Raw genomic sequence first — 23572 nt, 5'->3', positions numbered from 1 at the left:
TATAAAAATTTAAATATTTTTTAAAGCGTAATCTACTTGTTAGTGTGATGGGCTTAGACAACGTCCTTAAAATTTCTTAACAGCGTGTTGACAGTGTTGATACTCTTGCAGAACGCAAATTTAATAAAGCGCGACTTGACAGAATCTGCCCCAATACAGACGTTGAAGTTATTTGAGGATAAAGGATTAATAATAGCTTACAATAAATATTGCGATTAATGACTGCATTAAGCTTAATGTTCAATGAGTGTGAATACTGTCTTGTCAAGTTGTCGTTGGTTTAAAAATGCATATTTGTTTTACCATTATTGATTCGCCTCTATGGAAGCAAACGAATTCGATTTCGATCACCGCCATCATCCTCATTATGATTATGATTACCAACATTCTCACTATCACCCATCTCGTTTTCATCATCATCTTCATCATCATATCCATCATCATCATCGTCATCATCTTCATCATTCCCATCATCATCATCATCATCGTCATCATCTTCATCATTACCATCACCATCATCATCATCGTCATCATCATTACCATCATCTTCATCATCATCACCATTACCATCATCGTCATCATCTTCATCACCATTACCATCACCATCATCGCCATCGTCATCATCTTCATCATCATTACCATCACCATCATCATCATCATCTTCATCATCATTACCATCATCTTCATCATCATCACCATCATCATCAGTTTCATCATTACCATTACCATCACCATCATCGTCATCCTCTTCATCATCATTACCATCACCATCATCATCGTCATCATCTTCATCATCATTACCATCATCATCATCGTCATCATCATTACCATCACCATCATCGTCATCATCGTCGTCATCATTATCATCACCATAGTCCCTTCATCGTTATCATCATGTCACCATAACCACCGACGCGATCACCATCATCTGATCATGTAATATCATGATAACAGAATAAAATAAGTAATGAGACATGCAAGTGGGAAAAATATACATAAATAAAAATCTAGCAATTTAACTTTGATGGAATTAACTTTATATGTTTTTATTTATTTTGTAAATATAACAAATATAATTACAGATCAATCAGTCATTTTTAACACTTATATGCATAATAAATGATTTATACATTGTTTATCAGAAGTCAAAATTTATTATTTCAAGAGTAAAGTCAGATGGCAGACCCTTTAAATGTTCGGAATAGAAATATTTGATTTCATCTGTATTGATTTACATCAATTTAATACATGGCTTTTTCAACGTTAAAAGCTTCAAAAGTAATTATTTTGAGCAATATGTACATTTCATTAAGTACATGTCAATATCATGATAATATTAATATTTTCATATTATGAAAATAATAGCGTTTCCAGTATTCAACTTGCGTTAGTAGTTTAAGCACAGTTTAATATGATGCGAAATGTAAAAAAAATCTGAAAACTTTTTTTCTTTTTGTTTTCTTCTTTTTTTACGTGTTCTGACCATCCAAATACGTCTCAAAGCAATTACCGAAAATCATTCGAAGTGTCAATGAGTCTCATTAAAGCTAGTTTTAACACAAACACATGCACATTTACATTGTCTAACCATTCTCAAACGTATGTACAAAATGTATAATAAACAAATTTAATCCATAACTTAATTAATAATCACAAACAAACTGTCACTTAAAACCCTGCCCTACTTATACACCTGTACTTATAATAACGAAGTAAAACTCAACAATTGCACGATAAAAATATATATGAATATCAAAAAGTCTTTTATGACCTTCGTGATAGTTTCCATTTAATAACTTAATTTAAGTGTTTATGACTGGATCTTATGTATAATCTTAAGTTTATAAAAGTATTCACAGTGAAATATAAAAATACTTCTTAAAATGATTTGATAAGAACAAAATTTGCTGCTTCATCTGGAGTAAAACCAATTATATATTGTTTGTACATGAATTCATAACCAATTTAAACTCATTACTATACTTACATAATAAAATGAACACTCAAAGACAGTACAAACTGCGTATCAAATTTTATTTTTTATAAAGGACAAAATTGGTAATTAAAGACATTGAAATATTCCAATAAATTAATCTACCTTTACTCAAGAAAACAAAGTTATAGAAAACTTGTGCTGTTACGCAAATATTTGTGCTTTAGTAAATTTCAATGAAAGAAGGCATTACTCAATAAATCAAATAATATGTTTCTCTACTCTCTCGAGTACGGAAGACACAAAGTAGGGATAGTGGGAAAATGATTTTAAAAAAACATTAATAAAGAATACAAATTTTGGATTCCAAAGTTACATTCTGAATAAGAATCTCCTCTTTTTTATTCTATGCATTCGACCTGAATGCATGTTAAAGGGTTTAAGTCGAGAATAAAGTACTGTCTTCCAATTCGTCGATCCTCGCATTCATCATGTAATTTTTTTTTATCAATGACCCACATCAAGACAGATTTTATTCAAATCAAGACAAAATTGTCACCAAAAGTGTCGCTTGCCTCTTGTTTAAATAATCTATTTCAAGTATGTTTCAAAGTTCATGAATGAAGTATTACTTTTCATTCTGTTTACTTGTTGTTCTTCGTTAAAACAAACAGAGTTGGCTTAACTTAAGATTCATATTGTCGGGAAGTCGTCTTGTAAGGACTGTGACGTCATCGACCCCTCAGAAGACCACGCCCTCCGGTATATTATCTATTAACAGGAAAAATGCAGAGTTAAGAGCTGAGGTTTCATTAATATAAGATTGTAATACACTAGGGCTCCATTGCCCCGATCCATTGCATTAAAAAGCTAATGCAATTTTGCCATTCAATGGTAACTTCCATGGAATTCTTGACTTTGATCGGCTTACCTGCTAAGCAACGTTGCCATAGAAATAGTGAGTGGGTGATGTCATCAATTCCCCATTTGCATATCGTCCAGGATGTGCATAATAATGTTTTGTGAAATTGAGCGAAACTTTTAAAAGTCATAACTTTCTTATTTTACCTCCGATTTTGAATCAATTTTGAATGAATTTTTCATTTTTTTTCATTTTTTTTATGCTTATTGATTTTTTTTCAAATCAAGTTTTTCTACTGTACTGGGGTGGACTTGTCCTTAAAAATTCATCTATTTAAGTTCTGGAAAGGGTAATAAATGTGGACAGTATTGACTTACCGTTACATTTGTAGGTTATTCTGGCCCAGATGATATCTTCTTGTGAGAAGCAGAACAAACCAATCCTTCCTCCTCTCATCGTCGTGTCCCGGAGGAACCCAGAGTCGGCCACCAATGTGTCTGCTTCGTACAACTTTACTCTGAAAAAAAAACAATATCGGGGAAAAAATTATAAGAAATATATCAGACATACAGTAATTATGTAAGAAAACTATTGGAAAAATCGGGAAAAATAGGAAAATATATTGGAAAATGAGTTGACTTTATCAAGATTCCCATGGTTGCTTGTTTATAAGCAATCATGCTTTCTTAGCAATCAGGTAACAAATCACCACCATTATTTGAGATCTAGTCATAATGACGTCATAGCAATCGTACATTCATGACATTTGGCTACGATTCAGAACTAATTTGGCCTATACTCCAAAATAAAGGCTTGCAATCATCCAAAATTGTTATATTAGTATTGTTTCAGTTAATTAAAATCTTAAATAAAATGATGCTTTTCATTCACATTTTCAGAAAATGAGCAAAATGCGATTTGTTTAAAAATCGGATCGTCGACCAGTTGTAAGGTTCATGGTGGCCTTAAAAATTTGTAACATATTTGTCTTTTCCATCGGCAGTACAGTCGACTATAATTATGTGCATTAAAAATATATCGCAAGAGTCAATCAAACAAACGTATTTTCTCTAGAGAAGATGGACCATTGTTTCTTACCTACTGAGTCATGTTTCTTACCTAATGAGTCATGTGACTTACTTAATGAGTCATGTGACTTACCTAATGAGTCATGTGACTTACCTAATGAGTCATGTGACTTACCTAATGAGTCATGTGACTTACCTAATGAGTCCTATGGAAGGTCTGTGTATGACCCTCCACCTGTAGGCCACGTGATCCTTCCAACCATGGTTGTTTGGATCCTTCCAAAGAAGACGTGCCTAAAAATAAAATAATAAAGAAGAAGACTTAGAAAATATCATGAAATCAATTAATTACATTCCCCAAAATATGAGTTTTTTCCAAATAAGCCCAAATGCCCGTCTACAGAAGGAGTGGCGTTAAAACTTTTAGAAATGACAAGCATAGGTCCAAATTGAAGTTTTATTGGTTTTGAATTACGCTCTGTTTACAAGGTTTCAGCTCCCTTTTGTCCCACCAGAAGCAGATAGGAATACCCTGTAACAGGGTATTATAATTTCTTTGACTAGGCAAAATTAGCGTAGTTTAGCGTCCACTTCCAGACACTTTCTGAAACGTTGAGAATCTATTGAAAATGCCCGTCAAATCACGATGTGCAGAATAAAGGTCATTGTCGAAAGGTGGTGGACCCGGAACAGCACATCGTCTTGAGATTCGGACCAGACTTTTAAAAAAGTGCGAATAAGTCATTTGTCCAGAGTTCAGGACGACAGTGCTGATTTGATTCACCGATTTCCGACAAACTCTGCTTTTGACAAGGGCTGCTTTTAAAGGGCTTTTGAAAAAAGATTTTCTGCGTTATAGAGAGCGTCTGCTAAGAGATCGCTAAAACGTCTAATTTTCTGTCGGTCAACCTATCTTCTTATTTTCTTATGATACAGCTTATACCAACTGAAATTCCAATCTAAAAATTTGTTTGAGGGATACCTTCGACGCTCCCTTTGCTTATTTCCAGCTCGAATGGATACATTTTTGACACTCTTGTCATGCTTATTGAATACAAAAGTTAATGGCCATCATTGGTGGATGTGGCAATACAGATGTTTGATGAAAACTTGAAGGATAACGATTAGAAACGGCCTCGTGAAAATTGAAGGCACTTACCTGTCCCGGCGTATCTCCCGTATGCCATAGAGCGTTTCTCATCATCTCGCCTGGGCCAGTATCGGACTTGATAACCTGAAACAAAAGAACAGAGTCGTCAGTTCTAGAAGGTCAATGCTACAGCGATTGGTGGAATTTTAAACTGAAAGGCAATGGCACAGTTTCCCTACTCATTGAATACGGTACCGATAAAGGTTTTGGAGAACGGCTCAAGTGGAAACGTGTATTGGGGACTTGCGGTTTATTTCTTCTCTTGATTTGAGTTTGAGCGCTATTATCCTGCAGCGGTTCCCTAAACATTAAACAATTGATCTTCAAGTGATTGGATACGGTTTGAAATACGGTAGACCGAAACACATCAATTATGACGGTGACTGAAGACCGCACTATCATCAAAAAGAAGACATTCATACACATGTTTTTAAAGACTGCGCTGAGACCAGGGAGCGAGCGACATCTACTAGGACGCTTTCTGGAACATAAGGAATCTATTGCCAAATAGTCTGACAAGTTGTCTCACCCCTGACAACTTTCCTTGATTATGATTGGCTGAGAGGCACTGTTACCATAGTAACTGTCGGATAAAACAGGACTTGTTGGATAAAACGTCTGACAAGTCCTGTCATGAAACGCTCCCCCGGTTTACCGACCCTCAACCATGTCGACGAAGACTTAATTGTGATTTGACTTGTATTTCCAATGCATTTGCTTCGTTGTAGAATTCATTCCGCGTTGTTGAATCACCCCGCCCATTGTGTAACATTTGGAGTGGTTATTTTTTCTGTTTTTTTTTAAGTCAAGCATCTCACCTTCAGTTGGAAACCCGGTTCCCCAACGGCCCTGAAGGGGGCGGCCTCCCAGTAGGTCTGCGGCCCTTGCTTCCACATCAGAACGTAGAAACTAGCCGAGTCCTGGTATCCGAAGACAAAGCCTGCGAAGTCATCATCCGTTCGGGTGTTGACGTAGAAGGTCCCTTCGAAGTCCACCCCGTCAAAGGCTTGGTAGGAAATGGCGAGACCCGGGTCGCTGTTGATGGTCTGCATGATCTGACGACCCTGATGAGGAAAAAAAAGAACAAGGGAGTATGATTTCTGTCACGGCTCAACACCCGTCAGGAGTCACTCTTCCTATGACAGATACTTGACCGTCTTTAATTGCACCATATACTAACTTTTGCAGACGTTCTCTTATTGTCAAAAATAGTCCAAAGGATATTAACTTTATTTTATTATCGAATAAAGTATTTTGGTGATGTAGATTATCAGTAAAGAAAACATTCCATTAATCTAATTTTTAATATCTGAATCATAAAGTTAGCAGCGACCTAAGCCTACTTGCGAATTGCTTTTCGGAACACCTTCCAGGATTATTAAGGTTCACACACGTGGAGCATTTCATGAAAGTACTCATTGTCAGACGTTTACAAAACCCATTTTATCAAACAGTTACCATAGTAACTGTGCCTCTCAGCCAATCAAAATCTAGGAAAGTTGTCAGAACTGACAACTTGCCGGACGAAAATCTTGATGAAACGCTCCCCGGGGGTACAGAGTGCCAATAAAAGGATGTCCAAAGCACAAAAAAGTACCGATAGGGATATGAACCTGGTACCTTGCAATTGACAGCATGATCACGATCCACTATCACTATGAACCACAAAATCTCGATAACTTTAGTCAAAGAATGACACCTACCTCGTCAAAGACGATCCACTTGGGGTCGACTTGGGCCTCGCCTTCAGGATCTAGGACAACGGTCTGGTAGGTTCGGAGATCGGTGCTGAAGATGTTGGGGTTCTCTGGGCAAGCATCGTAGGGATCATCCACGCCATCGCGATCGAAATCACTGTCGCATCGGTCACCAATACCATCCTCTAAACGATACATTTAAAGAAAAATGATCGAAATCATTGTAACATCGGTGACATGTACAAGATACGACACCAACATCTTAGATTTTACATCTTCCAAAAATCTGGAGAAATCTTTATAAAAAAAAATTTGAGCGAGCAAAAATTTAGAAAAGTTTATGACGAAAACCAATTTTGTGATAGATTTTTACATATTATTCACAAAATTATGTCATATTTCACCCTTCTTTCTTTCATTTTTTTTTCCTTTTCTCTTTTTTTCTTAGTAGCCACTGAAATCTGACGACCATTCATGGTTGTGCTTGGTGGAAAACTGATATCACTGGCTGTTGCTAGGTAACAGTCGGATGTTAACAAATTTACACTGCCGATAGTTTTCAGGAAAGGGTTCCCATATGGTACCCCCAAAAAAGTTAGAAATCTTACGATTGAAATCTGCTTGATCAGGGTTGGGTACTATTCTGCAGTTGTCTACGATGTCGTAAACGCCGTCGTTGTCGTCATCGTCGTCGCACGCATCACCTTTTGGAGATAAAAAGAATAAAATCGAAGTTGTTTCAAACATGAAATATTATCAAGTGAAGATATAATAATAATAGGCATTTATATATAGAATTTATCATCTATTTATATTGGCATATATATTAAGATCGATGTGATATGATATAAAATACTTGACTCGTAGACTGGAACGATGTTATTCACGGATGTACATGCCAATGTTAATTTAAAAGTTATTCCTGCCGTATAGACCTATCAGATTTTTGATAGATTAGAGTGAGAGAGAAAAGGAGAGAGAATGAAAAATATGAGAAGGAGACAGGGAGAAAGAAAGGGAGTCTGAGAATGAGAGAGGAAGAGGGAGAAATGAATTCAATTGATTGATTCTTACATAGCCCGATAAAAAAAAACAATCAAAGTTTTTAACACTTTAGCTTATGTGCACTGTCTTCCTGAGTAAGAAAATTAACCGTAATAGTGATAATATATACAACGCAAACAAAAACTTATCCAACTGAAAATGGTCAATAAATGTAATATTTTTTTCTTCTTTTTTTTTATCTTACCAATGCCATCACCGTCGGAGTCCAGTTGGGGATTATTCGGAATCTTTGGGCAGTTGTCTAAATTGTCTTGAATACCATCGTCATCCCTGCAAAATGTTATGATAAAAAATCGTTTTATCATGTTTATCACACATTTTGGGACTGCCCTGTAACTCAACAATTTATTCAAAACTTCCAAACCTCTTATTTGAACAATAACGTGTATTTAAATAAGAATTTATTTTTGTTTGGTTGCCCTGACGCTCAATACTCTACTGTAAACCGTTATATTCTTTATGCTAAATATTTCATTTTTCCACACGTTGTAAGGGTAATCGGTTGTGTTTTAGCTCTTTTAAGAGCGCTTTGAAACGCTATTGTGAAATTGAAAGGGTTCTCAGTCAAAAACATCATAATTTTGTCATATCATTAGATAATAGCACGCATGTACAGTTGTTGTAAACATGTTCGCTTCATGATTTTTCTGTAAATTGAATTGCTTTCGTGTTTGATTTTGAATAAAATCTTTCTATGAAAGAAAAAAAAAATGTTTATCACACAGGTCATTTACGGTATTCGGAGTTTAATTCCATTCTGCGTGTAAATCACATCATAGAATTTGTCAAATCATGTGTGCAGGAATAAGCCTGGACAAAGAATGGAAGCTTTAATTTATGACAACAAATATTAATGCTCCAGTTCTAAAGTGTAGCATATAACCATGGACCTATAGGTCCATGATATAACTAAAGGCCTGGTCACACCGCCCGAGCGTAGTTGGAGCGGAGAGAAAAAAAATCATCACCGTTCGCTACCGTTCACCATTTTTTATTTCGATTGTTTTTTTTTTCTTTTTCGATTGATGTTTTCGATTTTTTACCCAATTTTGTGAGCGAAATTCGGCCCTCTTTCCCTACCGGTCCAACAACGCTAGGGCGGTGTGACCAGGCCTTTAAGCTTTGCTGCATTGCGGCGAGACGCTCTATTCAAACTTGGAAATAAATAATCGTACCAAATTAAATCTTATACATTATTGCATTTGATAAAAAAAAATGAAAAATATTATCTGACACACTAATGAAACAAACATTCCTACCGTCTAAATGACTGCTATTCAAACTATTATATAGATTTTCAATAAGGTTAATAACAATCGGATCTAATTTTCAATAAATTTCCAATGACTGCGGAGAATGTAACCAGGGAGCCCCTACGTTCGACATTAAGTAGCAGTTTCATATTTTATCAAACGGGTAAATATAAAAAGAACACTTACGCATCCTCGTTGTTATCGCAGATGTCTCCAAGAAGATCAGAATCCGTATTGTTCTGAAATGATTAAAATCAGTGTCATTTTAATGTAAAGATGAATAACTGGTTTTATTTCATCATGCTTGTTAACGCCGGGTTCACCTATGGTATTTACCTATTAATTCACTTATTTCACAGAATTATGTATTCATCAATTTAATCAATATTATTCATTTTTATCTATCTATCTATCTACATGTATCTATCTATCTGTCCGTCTGTCTGTCTGTCTGTCTGTCTGTCTATCTATCTATCTATCTATCTATCGGTCTGTCTATCCGTCTGTATGTCTATCTATCTATCTGCTTGATATCATTTCACGTAGCCTTTTCTCCTGGCTGCTTTTTCTTCAAGCAGTTTTGTGCTTGACATAGCAGGCCCCTGTATTTAATACTCAACTTACTATACTTTATGTATAATGTAATCCCTTAGTCTTTGCCAGTATTATTTATCTCTTCGATTGTTACATTTGAAATATATTCATTTATATCTTTGTTTTTCTGTGAACGTGTTAATTTATTATTGATTTATGTATTATAATAATAGCAGGGCCCGCTGGTAGAACAGTTTTCATAACTGAAGTGGCTACCCTGGGTAAACATACCTATATTATTATTATTATTATTATTGTTTTATTATTATTATTATTAATTTACGAATAAAACTCCTGCAAAATAAAATATTATACCTGGTCAGGATTGTAATGCATCGGACAGTTATCACAAGCATCGCCGAGACCGTCCCCGTCCGTATCTTCTTGAAGCCTGTTCGGGACAAGCTCGCAGTTATCGTGGATATTCAGTATTCCTATGAACAAAAATAAAATTGTGAAAAGAAAATTTCATGAAACAAATCGAAAAGTCGTGCACCTTAAATTCCTCCACTCTAAGTCCTTCTTATCTACTTAAGAACGACGGTATCGTTGCCATTTACAGTCAAATGATTAAAAAGGGTGATAACCTAGTATCTATACAGGAAAAAAAACAACCAAATGGTTAAAACCCTGTGTTAATACATTTAGATGTCGAGCATTTTTTTTTCTTTTAAAACATCTTCAGATAAAAGAGATAAAAGAAAATGTGTTTTTTTTTAGAAAACAAAAAAACATACAACTATTCAACACTGAAATGACTAAGGAATAAATCATTTCTTAAACTTAATAATGAGTTTTCCCGAAAGTAAGCTATGTGTAAAGAATGGTAAATTATACAATCTTAGTACAAAAAAGATCACGTATCTTTAAAATCAAGTAAAGCATTGATCGGCCAGGAATCGACTGTTCTCTTAATTCACAAAGTATTATTCTGAATTAATACATCCTTCAAGAATTTTTTTATAAAAAATTCCTTCATGCTAGGAAAATAAAAAAAGGTATCATTTTCTACTTTCTCATCGGTTGCAATGCAAAAACTCTGGTGATTTAACTCCAACCTGGAATCTATATATGTCCACACCAAAGAAGTATTGAAACAACACCAGTTTGGAATCAAACCGATGCTGTTTTAAAACTAATTGGTGTTGTATAAACAGTTTAAACACCTATCTGGTGTCAGACATTACCAAGACCGGTGTTGTTTAACACTTATCTGGTGTGGACATATATATATATTCTGGGCTGGTGTTAAATCAACACCGGAGTTTTTGCAGTGTGGTTATCAAAACTTACCGTCATCGTCTTTGTCATCGTCGCATTCGTCGCCCCTTCCGTCTTCATCGGTATCAATCTGCTTGGGGTTCGGCGTCATCGGGCAGTTATCACATCGCTCGCCAACCTCATCATCATCGTTCACATTCAGCTGGTCGGGGTTCGCCACGAGAGGGCAGTTGTCCTAAAATAAATGATCGTTAGAATACGAATAAAGCTAATTTCTTAACGAATGAAGACCTATTCTGATCCCATTGGTATCAATTATTGGTATTGAATATGATGAAATGCCGAACGACGGATTTTTTAAAATTCAAAATTGTTAACAATTTGAAAGACGATTTCCTGTTATGTAAAATCAACATTACAGGAAAACGAAACAGATCTGTAGCTTTATATGAAATCTTTCAGGAAATTGAATGAAATTGGTCTCTAAACTCGCCAGATGTTTTATTTCATTATACTGAAAGCATGGTCGTGCCATCATAATAAAAAGATGGAAACGCGTTTGCAGTAAGTTAGATGACGTAGAGGCCTATGTCGGAAGGAAATTTTAACAAGAAAATCAAACGCAACCTTGTTGATTAAAAATTATTGATAGAATGAATGAGGTACATTCTGTTCTTACCGGACCGTTGCGAACTCCATCATTGTCTGCATCCGGGTCACAAAGGTCACCCATTTCGTCACCATCTTGATTTTCTTGACCGCTGTTAGGAATATACACGCAGTTATCCTAAGAATGAGAAGAAAAAAAAAACAGATACGAGTCATTGGATTTAGCCACAGTTATTCAGTGAACTATTTCTACCCCTGGCAATCCAGTGGTTAATTTCTATCTTATTGTTCATTCTTTGATATCTGAATTGTATGTATTCTTTATGTTCTCTTCATTTTGCCAAATAAATAATAATAATAATAATAATTGATATAAATTTCAACACTCGGATCTTGTCTAAAGCATAGAAAAGTGTTCTTTGTATCATTTTCATTCTTTACCTTATTTTTCTTTGACCGTTGATTATTCGTAGCGCTATTTAATGCGAAAGGTTGAAATAACTATCCTACCTGTATCTGTTCAATTATTGCACATAAAAAAATAAACAAAGGCTGTGTTGTGAGAGGCTTTACATACTCCATGCTTAAGAGGCTGTACCCCGCCCTCACACCACACATCCAGCCAAAAAGGATGGGATATAAAGGAAGACTATGACAAATTTTCCCCCAAATCTCCAATTTCAGAGCATAGCCTCCCAAGAATTTTTACATAAATCTCCATATTAAAAAAGCATTTTATATGGAACTTGATGACTGTATTACAAAGTTTAGTAACCACGGTAAAAGATGATTTCAGAGGTTACTGATGACACATGCCATTGATAAATGGCACTTTAGAGAATGAAAATATATCGCTAGAAGAATAAAAAAAATGATAATAATAGTAATAAAAACTTACTGCTCTGCAATGCTTGTCGGTACACGGAAGTTCGTTATCGGGAAAGCCGTCCAGATCGGTATCGATAGCACAATCGTAGCCGTCACCAGCCCAGCCAATAATGCACTAAAACGAGATAAAGAAAGAGGAAGATAGAGGGTGCAGAAGGGGAGAGGGGGGAGAGTTAAAGAGTGGGGGAATAAAGAAGAGAGGAGAAAATAGTATTATTCTCTATTTGATGAGCGGAAACCTTCTCGATAGTCACTAGACGAATGAAAGGCACTATTTTTTTCAAATTAATAAATTATGCGAAAAGGCAACTACAAAGAATTATAAATCAACTCTAATGAGTAGGGGAAGGCGGGGTAAGTTGTGACAGTTTTTGCTTTTTGCATGTTAGAATTGATATGATTAATAATCTTGTCGAAATAAGTACCTTGCCTTGAAATTTCATTCTTCTGAAATATTTTCCACCTATATATAACTTTCTACCCCAACACTGAAAGTCATCGTGACCTTTGAAAAAAACGATGTCAAATGGCTCAACTTGCCCCATATATGGGGTAAGTTTGAGCCACCTTCTGGGGTAAGTTGAGCCACAAAAACTATGTACAAAATGTATGGGGGAGAACCAGCATGTCAATTTTTTTGTTTAAAGTCTTTTCACTTGCTAATTCTCTATAAATACTAACATCCTGTAAAAGGAAAAGAGCAGTCATGTAAATTTGCTCCTATCAGCCTGCATTTCAATCTATTTTTATGGTTTGTTTGTTTTTTAAGATACATTACCATAGGAATTACCATGGCTCAACTTGCCCCATGCTGTTTGGCTCAACTTACCCCAGTCCGAACTTAGTGCGATAATTTTGTATCCACATATTTATTATGCATCCATCATATAAAAGACTATGACAAGAATGAAGATCCATACCTGGACTAATAATATTGTTATCATGTCTTTATTATATTCAAAGACGTGTGTGTTTATAAAGCACTTATCTATTTCACACTCTTTTTTACTTTTTTGGCTGAAATTCATATTTTTCCCTCTAAAAAACTACTTTTTGTTTCAAAGTTGGAAACAATGTGGTGGGGTTAGGGGTTATGCTATTGGTCATCAATACATGACACCACCGCAATGTCTGACTCATTCGTTATTGGCCTGGGGCTGGTGGCTCAACTTGCCCCTATGCTCAACTTACCCCGCCTTCCCCTACATGGTCATTGTACATAATGATATTATAACTTAACAACATGTCCGGACGCTCAGAAATATCAAGTTATCAAGATCATAAAAGGAAATCACAAAGGCGTCATTTACGTCAAGTTATGTTTTATTGCGCTGTACTGTAAATCTACAACTTTATCTTATTTGGGAGCCCCACCCCCATTCCTCGGGGATAAAGACGACCGATGTGAAATTTACTGTAAAATGTTATTATAAATATGAATGCATAAAATACAATCATTCTTATAAAAAATAGGTTCATTTTGAGAAGATTATTTTTTACCAACCTCGCATGTGTAAGCGTTATTCCGATGTATAATGCACTCAGCCTTCGGATGGCATGGACTAGGGGTGCCGTTCGGACATGTATTTCTCTCTTTGCAGCCGACCGTCTGATTTCCTTCAAATCCATGCATACAGTCACCGCAAATATGCGAACCCTGGAAAAAAAAGAGAGAATGATTGTTATTGAAATATCACTCTTTATCAAGAACATGTTTCTTAAATAAAAATATGTACATATGAAGAAAAACATATGTACCTATGAACGAGGCCGCCATCATCATCAAACCTAATTGCTTATGATGGCGGTCTCCTGCATTCCTTTTAAAAATTATTCTTTTGAATGAATAATACATTTTTTTTTCATTTTCATTGCCATTATACTACGACTATTATTGTTGTATTGCTACATATTATTTCTACATATTGTGTAATCGTGCAACTCCGATGTGAATACAGATATGAAATAAACTAGATCAGATTATAAAATATAATAATGTGCGTCGTGGTCTAGTGGTTCTGACTCTCGCCTTTCAAACAGGGGGTCTTGGGTTCGAATCCTAGCCATGGCGTGTTTTCCTTCAGCAAGAAATTTATCCACACTGTGCTGCACTTGACCCAGGTGAGGTAAATGGGTACCGGCACGAAGTACTTCCTCAAAAAACTTTGCGCAACAGAATCGGTAGACTATCTTAGCCGGGGTAATATAGGAGCGCCTTGAGCACATATCAAGGTGGATACGTGCGCTATACAAATCCTATATTATGTATTTTAGTAATGTCCCATCAGTTTACTCACTACGATTGACTTTTCTTATGAAGTCATATGAACTTGATGACTGACAGGCGAAGGATTTTTTTCTCGAGAAATTAGACGGGTAAGAGTTCACGAATTGAAATCTATGAAAATGTTTCGCAATTCTTATTTCAACGTTTTTCGTTCTTCTGCCCTTCTAGTCAATTTCAAACATTCTATTTTATTGTATTTTTGTTTTTGTTTTGTTGCAGCACAAGAGCATGTCAAATGTATGATTCCAAGTGGATCTATTCCGTACTTGAAAATGCAATATATCGATATTTACAACCACCGCCATAAATATTGTCAAAATAAATGATATGATGATATAAAATCATTATTCAATTTTTTTGTTGTTGTTGCAATATGAAAGAACAAAAATATTGATTGTAATGAATGATAATTATGTCAAATAGGTTCGAAAATACCCGTTTAGAAGCGCACTTTATGGTATTGCTGACTGATGTGTAAAAATTGGTTTATAATAAGTAGACAATGTAATGAAAACAGTATTTGCCTATTTAGATTATAAAATGCATTAAAAATGAAAATGTGTAGAAATTACCCGACAATACTGAATACAATACGATTTTATTCAAAAGACATTACTGGTAGGATATTAATCTATTCAAATTTATTGTAAAAGTTAGAATATACATACCCTTGTATTGAGACAGTAGGAGTTTGGCACACAGTCGCCGTTATTTCGTTCGCATTCGTTAATATCATCGCAAAGCTGGGTGGAACGACAAAAAAAATTAATTTCATCATAAAATCATTTGATGTATGATTGGTGTTAAATATCATTAACAAAAAAAATCGATAAAAAGTCTTGTATCTTTTCTGTGACTCATTAGCTTTGTCTTAAGTAATTTGGTAATTAGGGTTTGAGAAGTAAGATTACCAGATTTAAGGCCTACGTGTCTACGGTCAGTACAAACAATTGCATGTCGGCTCAAAACAACGGGCTTCAAGATCGATTCCATATCATTCAAGGAATCATCTGAGACACAATGGTTACTGAAACACTTTTAACGAGTAAGAAAAAAAACAAGATTGACTCATATTAAAAATCAGGTTAAGAACTGTTATATCAAATATTTAGGACTACTTATTTAAGGTCGCTATAGATCGAAATGAAAAATGGAAAAGGAAACAAAAAATGCCATATCAAGGCACCTAGTGGTGGACTCTCCTCAGGGACTTGGAGGCCCGTAATCTGAATACCAGTCTGTCGGAGGATGACGTGGTTGCAAATGACCGACCTGGCTTGCGACAGTTCGCTGCCCAATGCACCACTCATTGCAGAATGGGAGGGGGGCTAAGTGCTAAGTAAGTAATAAATCGAAGACCCATTTACCTGTCGGTTCCTCACAGCGGCTTCAAGACCGATTCCCTCTAAACCAAGACCGATGAAGCCTTCCGGACATGGTGGGCACCGGAAGCCGGGCATCAGGTTGATACAATCCACGACGTCTGAACACGGGTAAGCTTCAAGGCACTAGCAAGGAAAAACAATATTGGAACCACACTTTAAAACGTTTGAACTGAAGTAGGGACTGGGTGATGAGATTCCTACTCTTTATTGCAAATCCTCGAGTTCACTTTCGGTTAAAACAATAATCTGGATTAGCATGAACCTGAACATTCGCCCTTCTGACTGGCTTGTAATATGTGTCCCCTGAGGATAATAGGGAGTTTTCGCAATCACTACGCAAACGCCTTCTGGAACACAGAGAATCTATTGTCAAAAGCCCTTCATAACAAAGCAGTCTTTGTCGAAAATCGGTGAATCAAAACAAGGGTGTCGTCCTAGACTCTGAGAAAACGACATATTTGCAATTTCGTCAGTTCCGAATCTTAGGACAATCTGCTGTCCCGGTCCACCAACTTTCGAGAAAACCCCCTCAGCTGTTCATTGTGATTTGACTTGTTACTATGTTGCAGAATAAGTCCTCGTTGCAACTGCGAAAGCCCCGTCTCAAGTTGAACTTTTCACACAAGATCTCTGTTGGCACACACCTCTTAATGAAATATTGTACATGTATAATCACTTCATAAGCAGGTGGGGAGGGGGTTACAGGTGCCATGGGGGTGACGTAACTTGTAATTTTATTTCAAAGTAGAATGAAATAAATAGAGACCTAAATAAATAAATTTTGAGAAGTGAATCTAAGAAGAGAAGCAAAGATTGAAGAAAATATAAAAAGAATGTAGAAAAATTGATGAAGAGCATAAATAGGGAGATGTATAGATCGCTTAAAGCTTCATTTCATCTAATATTCAATACAGAAATTTATATCGCTTTGCCTCCTATAAAAATAGCCCCTATTCGCAAAAGTAAAACATGTCAATTATGGTCAAGTTTGCCATTCAATAAAAATAATATAGACTTGCCTCATTGATGTCGTAGCAGTGGGTGCCGTTTCCACGGTATCCTGCGGGGCACGGACCACACCGATACCCCAGGCCATCGGGCTCATCGAAGCACATGACATCGGGGAAGCAGGGATTGGAGCTACAGCCATGTCGGATGATTGTCTGAGGACCTGAGGTAAAATAATCGGTTCGCTCTGTAACGTCGTGTGAGGGCGACATTTGGTTGAGTTGTGAGTTTAACGGAAAACGGAAAGGTTAGAAAAAACAAACAAAAGCGTTAATATTTCAAGCGGAGTTGTGCTGTGCAATGTATAATAAGATTGAATATGTATAGAGATGGCGGCTATGGTAAGTTTACATTAGCCTATGAAGTCAGATAGAATTGAATAATACCTGAGTATGACATATTGCTGGAGAAGTCCGATTTAAGATATAATTCTTGTTATCATAAGAGCTTCATTAACCAAAGCATTTTAAATCTTAAGCATGATTGTTGGAAATAGTAATAATTAAATTGTGCTTATCATGTATGTAATAGTGGGACACAAACTTTATCTTCTCTTTAACAATGATTTATTCCTTAATTCAACTATTTGAATCAAATTATTGTAGCTTTCATTATTTTTTTTCTTTAAAACGTTTTGTTAGTCATTATTACTTTATATGTGTATCAAAATTAGTATTGGTTAAAATAAAATTTGACATTAGGATTAAGGATTATGACAAATTATTCCTGCCGAAGGAAGTATAATTACTCTGCATGCACAAAAAGATATGTGTGTTGAATTGTCTGTCATTCCTCTCGTGAATTTTGTCTAGCTTAGTATTATTGTCGGAAGGAATTAAAATATAGCAGTCATACTCGGCGATAGATTCAGGTGGAGGTAATTAAAATATAACGGCCATACTACCTGTTATATATGCGAAAAATAACATCTTTACTGTATTTACGTGTGTGCCACGCATTTAACGCAAATTGATGCCGTCGTAAAGCGAGACAACGTTTGTTGTTTTTGTTGTTCTATATTTCAGTCATTTCTTGGTCAAATTAGCTCAAAGTATATTCTACTACTTGTTTTACTGTTATCTTTAGATATATTAGCTTAAATGATATACTGTTGAAAATTAAATTAAAGCATTAATTAAAGACGCTTCAGCATGCGAAAAATATCAATATTACTAATGCGACACTGATCATATCTGTATGTGCAGTGCAGTTATATATTTGATATATTCATGTAAAAAACAAGACACGTCAAATAATCAACATATCATATTCACCTGAATAGACTATCATTATTTGAATATGTTAAGGAAACACATCACGTCAAACGAACGCACAAATTGTGGAATTTAGATCAAAGAGGAAATATCATAATTATTCATTAACCTCGTCAGATCTCAAAATCACACAAGTCATTACTATATTTCCATAGCAACAAATGGCTTCCCTTTTCGAAAGCTCTGAAACACTCTAAATATAAATCAAGAGTGTTCAATCTGTACTTTTACTTCTATAAATACATTCTAATGAAATAAGATCAACAGATCAAATAAAAATGCATCGTGTATGTGTATGTTTTAATATCAGTTAAAACAGACATATAAAATATTTATCGGTGGTGGCGACAAACTGTTTTATGACGAGATATTTCCAGTGAGAAAGGAAAGAAATACTTACCACACATTCTACAGTTTTCTAAGGTGTGTCTAAGATGTTGGATTTCACGGGTCTGTAAGAAAGCAATGAGAGGACGTGAGACGAAAATGTTCCTCAATAATCGATCACATTCGCCTTAAATTAAACGAAATTCCAGTTTACTATACTTTGAGAACAAGCTAAACTCGACTAGGAGAATAAAATGTAGAATGTTACAAGTTGTATCAGAGAAATGAAATTCGTCAAGGTGTGCCTTTGAACGACATTAAGACAGCTAATTGGAGAACGTACTGAGGGTGACGAAAATATGCTACTTCACGGTGATTCAAAGCAAATTCAACGTTAGGCTCCTCTTTGTGAGGATGATAGAAAAGTAACATTGCCTTGAATAAAGGGACAAAATATCGGAGGTAAGTTGGTAAAAGCGATATCAATTTCATTTGAAAATATTGTCTCACGCTCACCAAGACGAATCTAGCATATTCGCCATCCGAATCAATACGGATCTTATATATTCATCACCCTCACCAATCCGAGTCTATCATGTTCGTCATTCACATCAAGACGGATCTTACATTTTCGTCACCCTGACCAAGTCGAGTCTTTCATGTTCGCCATCCTCACCAAAACGGGTCAAGCATATTCGTCATCCTGAACAAGGCGGGTCTTACATAGTCGTCAACCTCATCAAAACGAGTATATTATATTCCCCAATCTCACCAAAACGAGTCTAGCATATATTCGTCACCCTCATCAAGATTGGTCTAGAATATTCGTCACCCTCACTCAGTCGAGTCTTATACTTTCGTCACCCTCACCAAGTCGATTTTACAATATTCCCCACCCTAACCAAAACAAGTCCAGCATATTCGTTACCCTCACCAAACCGAGTCTAGCATTTTTTGTTACCGTCACCAAGATCGGCGTAGCGTATTCGTCACCCTCACCAAAACGAGATTAGTATATTCGTCACCATCACCAAAACGATTTTAGTATTTTTGCGCCACCCTCACCAAAACGAGTTTAGTATATTCATTGACCTCGCCAAAATGAGTCTAGAATATTCGTCACCCTTACTTAGTCGAGTCTCATACTTTCGTCACCCTCGCCAAGTCGAGTCTACCATATTCATTACCCTCACCAAAACGGGTCTAGTACATTCGTCACCCTCACCAAAAGAGTTTAGCATATTCGTTATCCTGACCATGTCGAGTCTAGAATATTCGTCACCCTTACTCAGTCGAGTCTCATACTTCCGTGTTCCTCACCAAAATGAGTCTACCACATTCGCCACCCTCACAAAACGAGTCTACCATATTCAAAAACGAGTCTAGCAGATTCGTCACCCTCACCCAAACGAGTCTAACATATTCGTCGCCCTCACCAAAACGAGTCTAGAATTAGAATATCCGTCACCCTTACCAAAACGAGTCTACCATATTCGTCACCCTCACAAAAATGAGTCTACCATATTCGTCACCCTAACCAAAAAGAGTCTAACATATTCGTCGCCCTCAACAAAACGTGTCTAGAATATTCGTCACCTTTGCCAAAACGAGTCTACCATATTCAATACCTCACAAAAACGAGTGTAGCATATTCGTCACCCTCACCAAAATAGTCTAACATATTCGTCACCAATACCCAAACGAATCTAACATATTCGTCGCCCTCACCAAAACGAGTCTAGAATTAGAATATTCGTGACCCTCACAAAAATGAGTTTAGTATATTCGTCACCCTTACTTAGTCGAGTCTCATACTTTCGTCACCCTTGCCAAGTCGAGTCTAGGTTATTCGTCACCCTTACTCAGTCGAGTCTCATACTTTCGTGTTCCTCACCAAAACGAGTCTACCATATTCAATATCCTCACAAAAATTAGTCTACCATATTCAATACCCTCACAAAACGAGTCTACCATATTCAATACCCTCACCAAAACGAGTCGTGCATATTCGCCACCCTCACCAAAATAGTCTAACATATTCGTCACCCTTACCCAAACGAGTCTAGAATTAGAATATTCGTGACCCTCACAAAAATGAGTCTAACATATTCGTCCCCCTCACCAAAATGAGTTTAGTATATTCGTCACCCTTACTTTGTCGAGTTTCATACTTTCGTCACCCTTGCCAAGTCGAGTCTACCATATTCATTACCCTCACCAAAACGGGTCCAGTATATTCCTCACCCTCACCAAAAGAGTTTAGCATATTCGTTATCCTGACCATGTCGAGTCTAGATTATTCGTCACCCTTACTCAGTCGAGTCTTATACTTTCGTGTTCCTCACCAAAACGAGTCTACCATATTCAGTACCCTCACAAAAACTAGTCTACCATATTCAATACCCTCACAAAACGAGTCTACCATATTCAATACCCTCACCAAAACGAGTCTTGCATATTTGTCACCCTTACTCAAACGAGTCTAGAATTAGAATATTCGTCACCCTTACCAATACGAGTCTACCATATTCGTCGCCTTCACCAAAACGTGTCTAGCATATTTGTCACCCTCACCAAAACGAGTCTAGAATATTCGTCACCCTTACTCAGTCGAGTCTCATACTTTCGTATTCCTTACCAAAATGAGTCTACCATATTCGCCACCCTCACAAAACGAGTCTACCATATTCAATAACCTCACAAAAACGAGTCTAGCATATTCATCACCCTCACCAAAAATAGTCTAACCTATTTATCACCCTTACCCAAACGAGTCTAACATAGTCGTCGCCCCCACTAAAACGAGTCTAGAATTAGAATATTCGTCACCCTTACCAAGACACCCTTACCAAAACGAGTCTACCATATTCGTCACCCTCACAAAAACGAGCCTACCATATTCGTCAACCTAACCAAACAAGAGTCTAACATATTTGTTACTCTCACCAAAACGTGCCTCCCATATTCGTGACCCTCACTAAAGCGATTCTATCATATTCGTCACCCTCACCAAAACGAGTCTAACATATTTGTCACCCTCACCAAAATGAGTCTACCATATTTGTCACCCTCACCAAAACGAGTCTAGAATATTCGTCACCTTTGCCAAAACGAGTCTACCATATTCGTCACCCTCACAAAACGAGTCTACCATATTCAATACCCTCACCAAAACGAGTCTTGCATATTTGTCACCCTTACCCGAACGAGTCTAACATATTCGTCGCCCTCACCAAAACGAGTCTAGAATTAGAATATTCGTCACCCTCACCAAAATGAGTCTACCATATTTGTCACCCTCACCAAAACGAGTCTAACATATTCGTCACCCTCACCAAAACGTGTCTAACATATCTGTTACCCTCACCAAAATGAGTCTAGCATTTTTATCATCCTCGACAAACGGAGTCTAACATATTCGTCACCCTCACCAAAATGAGTCTACCATATTTGTCACCCTCACCAAAACGAGTCTAGCATATTCGTTATCCTGACCAAGGCGAGTATAGCATATCTGCGATCACGACCAAGGCAGGTCTTACATATTCGTCAACCTCACCAAAACGGGTATAGCATATTCGTCAATCTCACCAAAACGAGTGTAGCATATTCGTTATCCTCATTCAATCGAGTCTTATACTTTACCAAGTCGAGTTTTAAAAAATGTGTTATACTCATCTAGGCGAGGGTGACGAAAATATAAGAGTCATCTAGGTGAGTGTGACGAAAATATATATTTATCTAGGTGAGGGTGACGAAAAAATAAGACTCGACTTATTGAGGAAGGTGAATATGTTGATTTGACTTGGTGAGGGTGACGCATATATCAAACATGACTGTTAGGGAGAAAAAATGTAGTGTTTACTCGATAAGTATGAACTACTTGTAAGACTTGGTATTGTGAGGGTGGAGAAAATATGATACTCGTTTTAATGAAGGTGAGGGTGACGAAAAACATGTATATAGACTCAACTTGGTGAGTGTGACGGACCATTCATGTTATTCTGAAAATTTCTAGAATAACATGACGTGTACATAAAACGTCTCCTAGCAAGTATTATACTCGTAACGTGATGTTCGAAAATATACTCCCTTTCAAAATCAGTTTTGACAAAAGATATTACACTAGTTCTACGTCATGTGGAAATAATTACTAGACTTTTCTATGCGCGTGGCAAACGCAAAGGTGAGAGTTAGAAAACTTTCCTTTTCAACAGACAATTCTCTCATTTGTAAAGAGAAAATGTGACTTGTCTGGATGTCTTTTTTCCTCCTCAAATGAGAAACGAGAAGAGCGGTCATGTTAAGGGTACTTAACACCATAACGCGAGTAAGAAAGTTTTAGTAGAGGTATGAGAGTGAATTGATCTTCTGGCTGATATACTTACTTGTTCATCCATGCCATTTTTCAAGACCATGAGTGTATTCGATAAGGATTGGAAAGCATCCATCAAAACCGTCGCACCAGGCCCTTTGAAAGAAAACATAAAAAATAAGGTATTTTATTTCTTGTTCCTCTTTCATCCAGCTTTGGATTTAAATTGAAATAACATTTGTTGACCGAGTATCAAGATTCAAATACACTTCAGTATTTTCATTCACACTTAGCATGATAATAGGTGCATTGCACTTTTTCTTCATTGCCAGGTATATGTACATAGAAATACATCGGTGGTTCTATGGGATGTTGAAGAACTTCTTTCCAAGCACGAAGACATAGATCTATTGTAAGGTTGGACAATTGCAATTACAATTTCGTAATTGAGTGATAAACTGCATGATATTATTACGAGTCTGGCAGTATATCATTTGTAAAATCCGGGTTTTAGTAGCTTTAAAACGTGATCATGTTGAAGTTGCAAATAATGCCCCAGTCATATCAGAGAAGCAACTCTACACCGATCGATATCGCGTGATTCCCAATAACTCAATCCTATTGTTGTATCCGGTGTCGGGTCTCTTTGATAAGACTGTGGCACAAGGAATAAAAA

The 23572-nt window shown here is 36.5% G+C and overlaps 1 protein-coding gene across 2 annotated transcripts in view; it reads right to left on the bottom strand.

Moving 5' to 3' along the window:
* Positions 1 to 1030: 1030 nt before the first annotated feature.
* LOC121415095 (cartilage oligomeric matrix protein-like) overlaps positions 1031 to 23572 on the bottom strand; it is a 38669-nt gene continuing 16127 nt past the window's right edge. Inside the window, exons 6-24 of one of the 2 annotated variants that reach the window (XM_041608189.1) lie at positions 22970 to 23052; positions 18655 to 18706; positions 16992 to 17167; positions 15955 to 16095; positions 15256 to 15330; positions 13805 to 13957; positions 12311 to 12415; positions 11483 to 11590; positions 10876 to 11038; positions 9898 to 10016; positions 9175 to 9227; positions 7920 to 8005; positions 7279 to 7374; positions 6677 to 6855; positions 5792 to 6037; positions 4983 to 5057; positions 4020 to 4117; positions 3173 to 3312; positions 1031 to 2704 (exon numbers count right to left, since the gene is read on the bottom strand). In XM_041608189.1, the coding sequence (XP_041464123.1) occupies positions 2676 to 2704; positions 3173 to 3312; positions 4020 to 4117; positions 4983 to 5057; positions 5792 to 6037; positions 6677 to 6855; positions 7279 to 7374; positions 7920 to 8005; positions 9175 to 9227; positions 9898 to 10016; positions 10876 to 11038; positions 11483 to 11590; positions 12311 to 12415; positions 13805 to 13957; positions 15256 to 15330; positions 15955 to 16095; positions 16992 to 17167; positions 18655 to 18706; positions 22970 to 23052 (2177 nt within the window). In that variant the 3' untranslated portion in view covers positions 1031 to 2675. The remainder of the gene's footprint in view (positions 2705 to 3172; positions 3313 to 4019; positions 4118 to 4982; positions 5058 to 5791; positions 6038 to 6676; positions 6856 to 7278; positions 7375 to 7919; positions 8006 to 9174; positions 9228 to 9897; positions 10017 to 10875; positions 11039 to 11482; positions 11591 to 12310; positions 12416 to 13804; positions 13958 to 15255; positions 15331 to 15954; positions 16096 to 16991; positions 17168 to 18654; positions 18707 to 22969; positions 23053 to 23572) is intronic. The other variant, XM_041608190.1, reaches the window with a different exon arrangement.

This window comes from Lytechinus variegatus, chromosome 5, assembly GCF_018143015.1.
Source record: "Lytechinus variegatus isolate NC3 chromosome 5, Lvar_3.0, whole genome shotgun sequence".
Taxonomy (NCBI): domain Eukaryota; kingdom Metazoa; phylum Echinodermata; class Echinoidea; order Temnopleuroida; family Toxopneustidae; genus Lytechinus; species Lytechinus variegatus.
This window is presented reverse-complemented; position numbering and strand designations above follow the sequence as displayed.